Source organism: Salmo salar, chromosome 19 (assembly GCF_965601325.2).
Source record: "Salmo salar chromosome 19, fSalSal1, whole genome shotgun sequence".
Taxonomy (NCBI): domain Eukaryota; kingdom Metazoa; phylum Chordata; class Actinopteri; order Salmoniformes; family Salmonidae; genus Salmo; species Salmo salar.
Window position 1 is genome coordinate 79078966 of NC_138309.1, and position 11759 is coordinate 79090724.

Sequence of the window (11759 nt, forward strand, 5' to 3'; positions counted from 1 at the left end):
ATGTGGAAAAAGTCAAAGGGTCTGAAAACTTTCCGAAGGCACTGTATATGCCTAGGGTTTCAAGCTTCGGTTGATGTCAAATTGAATCTTCAAGTTAATAATGAATATGTTGGATTCACGTCTCCATTTCAACCACAAATCTAAGTCAAAGAACAGGACTAAATCAAATTAAACGTTTAAAGTTTAATTAGATTTAGTCCTATTCTTTAATTTTTGTTTGAGATGCAGAGGTGAATCCAACATATCAATTATTAATTTGTAGACAAACTGGAATTAAAATCAGACTAAGTCAGTGACAAAACATATACATCTCCTTTAAATGTTGAAATTTGGTTGCACTAACAACCAAACACAATTCATCATCACTTTTGCAATACAGTAAATAGCCTATTATAACTTGTCGACAAATTAACAAATATGTTGGATTTACGTCTCCAACTAAACCCCCTCCAAAAAGTTAAAGATTAAAATTAAGCCAGTGGCTCAAATTAAACTATGCATGGATTACATAGATCTTCTTTAAAATGTTGATATTTGGTTGCATTGTCAACCTAACACAATTTGATATGACTTGTAATAACAGTAAATATCCTAAGGTTAAGGCTATCTTACAAACAAATATAACAGTTTTTATTCAACCTTAAAATGACTAACCCATCCTTTGCCACATTTCTGAGGTTACTGTAACTATTAAAGTCATATTATGTAATCGTAGAACGTGTGCATGTTCAAGATAGCATGCAAAGGTTACAGATCTGTGGAGATCTTCACAATATAAATATCTGAACAGAATTTCATACTGTATTGATCACTTGCACTATGTACATCTCAACCGAATATTACCCACTTTTCTACATTGAAATGATGTGGTTTGCAGTGGGTGGTGTAGTGACTGGCGAGCTACAGTACACTGGGGTGCGTTCCTATAGAATGTGCACGCTTGATTGAGCACTTTTTGACTGCGCAGTCACTACTCTGTCCTTGGCTTTATTCATGTCAATCATTACCGGCTATTCTGATTACTTTTTTAAATCAAAAGTTCTCTTTAGAGAGAGAGCCCCCCCCCCCCCCCCCATTGGGTTCTTTAATTTGCTGTATCAGCAGGCCGCTGCTTCTTTTGCAGAAACAGGAAATCCACAGGTCTCTTTGAACAATTCATGGAAGAGGGAGTGTTTGCATAGAAAATCCCTGTGGTAGGCCTACTGATATGTTTGAAACACATGCCTTAATGCTTTAGTAAGGAGAAAGATCCATTTTCCAGGCAGTATTAATGGAGCAAAGGAGTGATGTGTGAATAGACTTAATTGCCAAACATTAAACTGAGGGCAGATTTCCTGTGAAGGGTTTTACAGCGCAGATACACCTGCTAGATGTGTCACCATGTCATCCATTTATGCCACCCCTCCAAAGCAGGACTCACCCACAACTTCAACAACACTGTTGTGTCAATATACTGTGTGCCAGTGCCATTCAAAAGATCTTTCCAGAACATAATGCATAAACATGTTAATCAATTTAGATTGTTAGGACTACAGATCATTTTTTAAAAAGCCCACGTACTGGATTCTATAGTATGAAGACTCAAAGGTAACTCAATGTTTGTGTAGCATAGTTTACTGTATGCATTACTTTATAATATTGTATTATATCAAGTCATACTAACCTATTCACCTATTTTACTTTATTCTATCATACAGATAAGCAGTTTTCACCTTTCACCATAACTAGCTAAACTACACATTGCACTGCAACTACTTGGTCTTTTGTAAAAGAAAAGGCTAAACTTCAGTTCTCCTCAGTTGTTTGCACATCAGTTAAACTGCAGAACCACTGTACACAGGTTACACTACACACCTAATCAGATGCAGACAGTGCCGTGGGCTATTCTACATGCGGCGGGCAGTTAAATAGGCAACTTTTCATTCTGTCAGTTGTGCCTTCTTTTGATTGGGGAAATAAAAATCTAAATAGGTCGTCAATGCAAACAGGATGTTGTCGCGCTGGTGCTCCTGTTGCAATTCGACGTGTTCCTGTGAACCGATAAGATCCTGGAGTCGTAGGGAAACAGCCGGAGACCTGAGTCATTTGGTTGAGGACCAACGCGAAATTGTCGCGAACCGATCCAGGATGAACCAGGACATTGCACTTTTGAGAGAACAGTACAACTGCACTAAAGAGAAACAAAAGACCCGGGTGGTTTTATTCAGACAAGGTAGGCAACTCTTTCGATGAGTGCTGTGCGAGCTTGGCATGCACACAACCAGTTTTGTCTAAAGTTTGTCTGGCAACAAGCTGATGTTACATTGTCGCCGATGTTCTGCATCCTTGGTCTTTTGTATCTATAATGGATGTATATAATGTGAATTTCAGTAGTTTTGACTGAATTAGTCTTGGCTACTTTTGTTTCTTCATACAACAGATTATCCTGATCCGTCTGCTTTCAACAACAAAAATGGCAGTTACTGTAGACTATAGGTAGCCAGTAGACCTGACCCTTACAGCTGCGCCAGGGGCGGACAGACATCTTTTGTGAACACCTGTGGAGCCCCTGCAATATATTGTTCAGAAAACATACCTCAATCCAGGGATGACAAATGTCTTGTACTTTAGAATAGTCCCATTCAAATAAAAGTGTATTTGTCACATGCGCCAATGCAATATAACTGGTGTAGACTTTACCATGAAATGCTCACTTATGAGCCCTTTCCCAACAACGCAGAAGTAAAAAGTAAGAACATTTGCTCGTTGAAAATAGTAACACAATAAATCACAATAAAGAGGCCATATACAAGGAGTACCAGCGCAAGTCAATGTACAAGGGTAAGAGGTAGTTTAGGTAATATGTACAGGAAGTCTATCCAAACCTAATGTAGCTGTAAGCAAGAAGGTCAGATCTGCTGGCTAGGCTATAGGCTTCTGGAAGTGTGTGTGTGTGTGTGTGTGTGGTGTCATTTGAACACAAGTTATATTTTTGTTACAATAACATGACTACATAAGTAAGCACTTTATTTTTTATTTTTTTTCTGAGCTGAAAGGTTGATTGCAAATGTCTGTTACCCTGTGTTTACTTTTCTATTCTATTTCCCCAACAGTATCAGCTGATGACGCAACAGAGATCAGTGGGAAAGCCCTGGTCAACATGGTCCCGGTCAACCAGGAGATGAAGAGCACACATGAGAGGAAGAGGACGGTGTCAGAGGCTGAGATTGATTTCGTTAGGCACCTGGAGATAACCCCATGGTACACACACTTGGGAATCCACCGACGGACCAACGGTATCATAGCATCTCATCCAAACCCCACATTCACCGGCAGCAATTCTTCCAGTTTGACTTCGCTCTCTGAGGACTGTCCTGAGACGTCCAGTGACAAAGTCTTGGGGGATTCTACTTCCATCCATTCTGAAGAGTTGAGTACCAGTAACAGCATTTCAGGCTCCCAGAAGTTCTCAGCCCCAGTCGTTTTGTCCAGACAACTGAGTTTTGGGGGCCAGCAGCCGCCTCTGTTCTCCTCCAGCCCCCTTCACCACTACCCCTTCCCCCAGAGAAAAGGGCCCAAGAAGTCAGAGGCTGCCAGGAGACTTGGGATGTACACATCATTCTGATAAGAGAGGGAGTCTGCTATAGTACAATATGTGTTCTATGTTTCTGCATTAAAAACAATATTGTTGAGTTGCTATAAGGACATTTGCTATGCAGCCATTTACATGTTAATAATGTCATGTATTGCTGTGCCTTACCCTGTTTTAGACCTCTATGTTAACGTTTGAGTTTCATCTCATTGGAGCCTAAATGTGTTTGTTTGAGAAGGGAATATATTTCCCCCAGTGAGTCTGCAGGACTGTGTGCCACTGAACAAATGAGTGGAAAATGGCTGATTATTCTCTGGTGTGCATAGCCTATTATTGTCATACAGTAAGATTAATCCCAGCAATCCAGATGGAATGTGCAGACAGTGTGATGATGCAGTGATTAAATATCTTTGTACAGTATGCTACTTTTACATGCATATTGAATATTAAAACATCCCATCAAAACTCTTTGTCTGAGTCATTTTAAAAAGGTACCATTCTTTTGATGTTCTTTCCTTTGCTTCTACTATTCTGTGTTGTCATTTGTGTCAGTCTCTCTCTGCATTTTGTTGTAGGCTAAACTCCAATCGTGTTGGTAGCATCATAAAATGAGGACCGAGCCATCTCCTAATCTAAACCCAAACCATGGGTGCAACTTTCACTGGGGACATGCAGATAGCCTGGGGAACACTCCAACTCTCAGACATAATTTACAGATAACCAGGGGAACATTCCAACACTCAGCAGTGGTGGAAAAAGTATCCAACTGTCATACTTGAGTAAAAGTAAAGACACCTTTATAGAAAATGACTCAAGTAAAAGTAAGTCACCCAGTAAAATACTACTTGAGTAAAAGTATAAAAGTATTTGGTTTGAAATATTCTTAAGTATCAAAAGTATAAATAATTTCAAATTCCTTATTAAGCAAACCAGATTGCATTTTTTTTTTTAAATGTACGGAAAGCCAGGGGCACACCCCAACACTCGGACATCATTTACAAACAAAGCATGTGTGTTTAGTGAGTCTGCCAGATCAGAGGCAGTAAGGATGACCGGGGATGTTTGGTTGATAACTGAATTGGACCATTTTCCTGTCCTGCTAAGCAATCAAAATGTAATGAGTACTTTTGGGTGTTAAGGAAAAGGTATGGAGTAAAAAGTACAATATTTTCTTAATGAATGTAGTGAAGTAAAAGTAAAAGTAGTCAAAAATATGAATAGTAAAGTAAAGTACAGATAGCCCAAAAAACTACTTAAGTAGTACTCTAAAGTATTTTTACACCCCTGACACTCAGACATCATTTGGCCGTCATTGTAAATAAGAATTTGTTTCTAACTGACTTACCTAGTTAAATAAAGGTTAAATCAAAAATCAAACATAAAAATGTACAGATCGCCAGGGGAACACTCCAACACTCAGACATAATTTACAAACGTAGCATGTGCCATCAGATTTGCCACCAAGGCTCCTTATAGGACACATCACTGCACTCTATACTGCACCTCTGTAAACTGGTCATACTGTATACCCATTGCAAGACCCACTGGTTGATGCTTATTTTTAAAACCATCTTAGGCTTCACTCCCCCCTATCTGAGATATCTACTGTAGAACTCATCCTCCACATACAACACCCATTTTGCCAGTCACATTCTGTTAAAGGTCCCCAAAGCACACACATCCCTGGGTCACTCGTCTTTTCAGTTCGCTGCAGCTAGCGACTGAAACGAGCTGCAACAAACACTGAAACTGGACAGTTTTATCTCAATCTCTTCATTCAAAGACTCAATCATGGACACTCTTATTGACAGTTGTGTGTTTTGTCATAAATATATATATATATATTTTATCCCTGCGCCAAAAAGAGGCCTTCTGCCTTTTGGTAGGCCGTCATTCTAAATAAGAATTTGTTCTTAACTGACTTGCCTAGATAAATAAAGGTTAAATAAAAATAAATAAATGTGTGTTTAGTGAGTCCGCCAGATCAGAGGCAGTAGGGATGACCAGGGATGTTCTATTGATAAGTCTGTGAATTGGACCATTTTCCTGTCCTGCTAAGCATTCAAAATTTTGGTTGTCAGGGAAAACATATGGCATAAAAAGTACATTATTTCCTTTAGGAATGTAGTGAAGTAAATGTAAAATGTGTCAAAAATATAAACAGTAAAGTAAATTACAGATACCCCAAAAAACGACTTATGTAGTACTTTAAAGTATTTTTACTTAGGTACTTTACACCACTGCATTAAGGGTAATAACAGGTGGAATGAAATTCAACCAAAAATGTAAATGAATAACCTACATATTTTAAATCATTGGACATACTTGTGGTGTACATTCTAGAAGTTATGTGCTTTGCCACCGAGTAGGGAGCGAAGACAAATTGGACCTCGTGACTTACCTTAGTACGGAAGTGAAAGAGAAGAATAACATTAAAAACCTCGTTTCAACACGTTCCTATCAAAATAATACGGCGACAAGGTTAACACTTCCAACGTGACTGAATCATTAATTTGGTAAATCTTTAAATAAACCTGAAACAACGAATGTGTCGTATTTATCCTGCGTGCGCTAGGGACCGCGTCGCAGCTGTTGTTGTTGTTTGCGACTGCGTAGTTAGCATACAATAATGTTGGCTCTACCTACTGTAGCTAGTTAGTTCTACTCATCCATTTTACATTTTAGTTATTTAGCAGACGCTCTTATACAGAGCGACTTACAGTAGTGAGTACATACATTTTCGTACTTTTTCATCCTGCGGAATTCCCCTATTGTTTGCGGGCTAGCTGTTCACTTGCACTTTTCCTACCATATTTCTTTCACAGTTTTGAGAATGGCTGAGATGCATATTCAGGCAAAGCTGGTAAATCTTTTAAAACAAGATAAGATTCAGCTCTGGAACCCACCTTACACCACAGAATACAACCAGGCAGGACAGCAACCTCTGCAGGTAACATTAGCTAGAAGTTATAGCCATTCTAACTGTGTTGATGTACATTCAGCTGGTTGGTCTGTCACCTGACTATGAGTCAGATTTGTGTGATAGTTTTTAACTATGCCTGTCTGTGTGTCTGTCTTTATCACTGTTGTCATTACAGCAGCTTGCAGTGAACTATGCAGCCATTGTGTGCTTCTCTGTGTCTGAAGTGGCAAGTGCCTTGGAGAGCATCAGATCCCAAGCAGTAAAGAGAGGAATGGGGAATAAGACCTATAGAGAGACATTTGTGGCCACGTTGGAACTTCTTCTGCCTAAAGACGGGAAAAAGGTTTGTGTGTGTGTTTTGAGTTTGAGGGTTGGTGGGTGTGTTTTCCCTGACACACCCTACAGAAAATAAACAAGTAATTCCAGATTTTTACCTGATTGCTTTAGGATGTCAAGAAGAAGAACTATTTAGAGACTAAACTGGATGTCCTTGCACAAGATATCATGGCTAGGTAAGTGAAAATGGCCATCACAATGTCAATCTTTTACGTAATCAGTGGGTGAAGTGTCTTATTAGGCCTATTATGTCTAATGGCACAAAGCTATACAGTGCTACTTTCTTCCTACATTTGTATAGGATTGCTGAACAATATGGACTCAAATACATCAAGTTAATTTTGAATGGGAAGACACTGACTCCTGGTAAGTTCCATTTAGGCCTAGTTGCCACAACCCTCCCTCTAATCAATGCATATGAACTCTCATTATGTTTGGTAATTTCAGCTTTGCATGCAAAAGCTCTGACGAAGGCCTTAAGTCCGATACGTAAAGTTTATAATAAAGAGCAGTGATACTAGCAAGAGCACTGCAGGTTTCTTATTTTTTTCTCTCAACTTTGCAAGCATTGAAACGGTTTCTCTTCACAGAGAAGCGTCTGGATGAACAGGACGTGAAGAACAACAGTAAGATTATGGTTCTGCGGGTGAGCGAGCCTGAGAGGAAGAAACAGATGGTGGAGGAGGAGGAGAAGAAGAAAACCCAGGACCAGAGTCTCCAGAGAACCCACAAGGGCTTCCAGATCCTCTCCGAGAGAGGTTAGTGAGACACTGCTTTTAAACACAATCACAATTATCACAACGCTACAGGAATATTACTTCATGCTTGTTCTTTGGCTTGGTTGTCATTTTAGGCATCCAGATCCTCTCAGTAAGACCCTCATACTGCATTTAACCTCAATCACAACGCTACAGGAGTGTTGTTTTATGGTGGTTCTGTGGTTTGGTTGTCATTGTAGATGGCACCGATGACCCAGCTACAACTCCATTCCTAGAGATTGCTGATCAGAAGGGGAACCCTCTGAAAATACCTCACAGAGAGAAAAAGGTAGTCTAGACAAAGGACTCATGAACATATGAGCAATATTATATTCATAACTGCCATGATAAGCAGTACAAGTGGACAGCAAGCTCACACAACGTGTGGCTTGAATGGTAACTATGATTCTTGCCATGTGTTCTGTGTGAATTTAACCTCCACTGATTGTGACTCCACACCACACAAACTCTTGACTATTTCTAATGCTGTGTGATTGTTGTCCTCAGGCTTTGATTCTAGCCATGGGGTTCCACGAGAAAGGCCGCGCTCTGATGAAGAGGAAACAGTACGACGCTGCTCTGTGCCACCTGCTGCAAGCTGACGACCAGTTTGGGTAAAACACCTTCTGCTACAATCACAGAAATCCTTTGTCGAAGCAGATATTGGTCAAAACACACATTTAACTTTTGGTTAAAACCGTCAATGTCTGATTAAAAATGTTAGATCATTTTATGGTGTTATCATTTCATTTGACTTTGAATGTGTACGACTTCTACTACACGTTCTGTTTCACCTCTAATACAATTGTACAGTTCCTCCGATCCATTAGATTTTATTAAGACTGATGTAAGATATATATTTTGTGTATCTCTCCACAGTACATGTGGCTCCTTGCTCCTGAGCACGGTGGACAACTATGCAGTACTGCAGCTGGACATCGTGTGGTGCTACAGAGCCCTGGAGGCCCTGTCCTGCCTGGACGACGGCAAGCAGAGGCTGCAGAGAGCCGAGGACTGCTTCCTCAAGTGCTACGGAGAGCAGCAGCAGAGGCTCATGCAGATCAAGGTGATGAACCACCATCACTGGTCTATGGCTCTGTTAACAAACAACGGCTAGCCCCTACCCACTAGGCACCTTTGTCGATCTGAATTTCATAAAAGTTGTAATATAGTACATTTTATTAATTTAATTTGGTTTTCAGGGAAACACAGGACGAGAGGAGGTGCTGTTCCTCAGGCTGTACCTCCTACAGAGCTTACTGGCGTACCTGGATGGTAACGAACACCAGGCCACACAGAAGCTAATGCGGGTACAGTACATCATCTGGCTGTACAATCTGGAGTCCTGCTTCCAGATTGTCTTGTCTTCAGACATTAACAACAACATTTCTATAAGCAGGGAGGCACCTCACTATAATATAATGTCATATTACTGATTCTACCTCTTACTCCTGCTGTGTTATAGGTGGAGGACCTGTATGGGCGTCTGTGTCTGGACCCAGGGAAGATGACAGGGCTGATGGGTCTGGGTTTCTCTGAGCAGGAGGCCCGTCTAGGCCTGAGGGCCTGCCACGGCAACGTAGACGAGGCCGCGCTGCACATCACCCACAGGAGACAGGTGGGTCCCCCCTGAGCAATAGAATGACGCAATGTTGACTTGAATGGTAATGTCCATTCTAGTTATTATATTTCTATGAATTAAATAAGTCCCATAGTAGGGAAAGTGGGGCCGGCACTCAGTGGTGGAAAAAAGGGACCAGCGCTCTCACTTGATGTAGTTGCAGATGATACGAAACATTTCCTAATAGCAACTAAGTTATCAGGACTGTTATAATAATAGAAATACACTTACTAGAACTATTCAAGTCAGTGTCCCATGATGGGTGGAGCGGTGGCCATATTGAGTGTAATTCTATGGTTTTGTCTGTCCCTGTCAGGAGAGGGAGGAGATGAAACAGCAGGAGAGGGAGAGGAGGAGGAGGCGTATGGAGGGCTTGGCCACCCTCCGAGAGCTGGGTTACTCCAAGAGAGACGCTGCCCGGGCCCTCCATCAGGCAGATGGGGACATGGACAGAGCCTATGGGGTGAGAGGCAGTCGCCGCTACTGCAAAAACACACATTGTTTCTCAATACGCCATGAAAGAGGATATGCCAACCATCACATGTTCCCATAACCAGAGCCATGAAGCAACATTAGCTAGCAGAAGAGTGTAGGTGCAGGCTAGCATACTTTGCTAATATGTATTTTTTTTGTATTACTTGATCCTTGTTTGCTTGTTTCCCCCTAGATTCTTCTAGAGTCCACCCAGGCTGAGTCTGCTGCTGTAACCAACCACAACACAGAGCTCCCCATAGATCAATCCAAGGTTGAGCAGGTAACATCCCCTACCTCTTTCGAGCTCTCGCTCACTCACTCGCTCTCGTCACTATTTCAGTATAAAAGGTATGTTTATCAGTTTAGTATGGTACCTTATCCTTCCCTCTGCATAGCTGTTATACCTGGGCTTTGAGCCGGAGGCTGCCGAAGCTGCACTGAGGCTGACGGGGGGAGACGTGCAAGGGGCCACCCAGCTGCTGCTGGACAACCAGGGGGTCCTGCCCCCAGAGCTGCTCTCCCCCTCTCCCCCCTCCTCACTGTCCGAGGAGCCCAGCACCTCCTCTGAGTCCGCAGGTAGGACTCACATTCACACACGTACGTACACAGAGAAGCATGCAGATGAACAGACGGATGCACGCTCTCATTACTCCGTTAATAGAACAATACAGGTCTTATTGAATAAGTAATTTTAAAAAATCTGTTTTATTGTCACATACACTGGCTAGTGTTCCACTGTTGAGGGGTCTATGTGAGAAAGAGGCATTCAATATGCTGCTGATACTTAAGGCACCAGGATGCCATTTATACCCAAATCCCCAAAGGAGAGTCCTAATGAACATGACACTTGTCCATTGGTGTGTCCAGGCTCTGGGAGCCAAGGGGAGGACCCTATGGACGTAGACCTGGTGAATGAGGTGCTGGAGGACATCCCCCGACATGAAGAAGACTACCTGGACCTGACCCTGGAGGAGGAGAGCGAGGTCATAGCTCAGATGAAGTCCTACCTCCACAGGAACTGTACCCCCTCCAGCTAAAGCGCCGCCCAGCCGGCGGCCATTTTTAAAGCACTTCCACCACGTCCTAAAACAAGGGTGTTTGATTTCGGTGTTTTTAGACCCCAAATTAGGTTTGTTATTGTTTTTTTCCCCCATAGCGATACATCAACATTTTTACATTCTGTTTTTTGTACTAAAGTGTTAATTGTCATTTAAACATGTGAAACAGATTGGAAATAATTTGTAAGGAAGTGAGCTAACATCAATCAAAAAAGGAAATCAGAAAGTTAATCTGCTGACTGGTTTATGCTCTAGAGGGGACTGGGTTCTCCCCATTCTCACCACTTGGATTATTTGAAGGTTAATATTTGAGATTTCAACCCTGTTTAGAATGTGAGGCTTATAATTGTATCGTAAAGGGATTTGTGTACAAAATGTTTCTCCAACTGAAATACATTTGTCTTCGTGCTCTGTTTTAGTATTCGAGATCCCTTTAAGTAATTTAATCAAGAAATTAAGTTGGTTAAATTCAGTTTTTATTTCAGTTGTGGTTTTCATGGAGTTTGATTACCAATATGACAATACATGACTGGTCTTAGTGCCATATAGTTCAGGTTGCCTTTTGTTTCAAAGTCATTTGCATTTAATTTAAGAACCTGTTATTAGATACAATAAATACTCCTTTGCGATGAATATGTATTTGTGCCTCATTATTCACAGTTGTGAATGAGTGATAGTATGAACATGTATTTTTCCTATGCCTGTGCTCTATACAGTATGTAACTACCAGTGGAGGCTGCTGATGGCTCATAATGTCTTGAACGGGGCAAATGGAATGGCATCAAACACGTTTGATACCATTCCACTGAGTCATTACCACGAGTCCTTCCTCCCCAATTAAGGTGCCACCAACCTCCTGTGCTATCTAATCATAACCTTTTTGGGGTACTTTACCCCAGATGTTTTGCTCTCGAAGTACCCCCTCATGTGCAATCAATCGTTAAGCCTATATTCTTAATGAGTCTTCCCAAGTACCCCCTGAGGTCCTAGTACCCAGGTTGAAAACCACTGCTCTATA

At 41.4% G+C, this 11759-nt stretch overlaps 1 protein-coding gene across 3 annotated transcripts; it reads left to right on the forward strand.

The window, feature by feature from the left end:
- Nucleotides 1-5933: 5933 nt before the first annotated feature.
- nub1 (negative regulator of ubiquitin-like proteins 1) lies at nt 5934-11374 on the forward strand. Of its 3 annotated transcripts, none has more exons than XM_014159694.3 (15): nt 5934-6087; nt 6397-6521; nt 6670-6837; nt 6942-7006; nt 7132-7196; nt 7421-7588; nt 7789-7877; nt 8096-8202; nt 8468-8654; nt 8791-8898; nt 9054-9206; nt 9526-9672; nt 9877-9963; nt 10079-10259; nt 10551-11374. In XM_014159694.3, exons 2-15 carry the CDS (start codon nt 6405-6407, stop codon nt 10718-10720), a joined length of 1812 nt encoding a protein of 603 aa, XP_014015169.1. In that variant the 5' UTR covers nt 5934-6087; nt 6397-6404; the 3' UTR covers nt 10721-11374. The 3 variants fall into 3 exon arrangements, with proteins under 3 accessions (XP_014015169.1, NP_001167273.1, XP_014015168.1); NM_001173802.1 differs by having other exon boundaries at nt 5992-6087; nt 10079-10280; XM_014159693.2 differs by lacking the exon at nt 5934-6087 and adding an exon at nt 6098-6295 and having other exon boundaries at nt 10079-10280.
- Nucleotides 11375-11759: the final 385 nt, after the last annotated feature.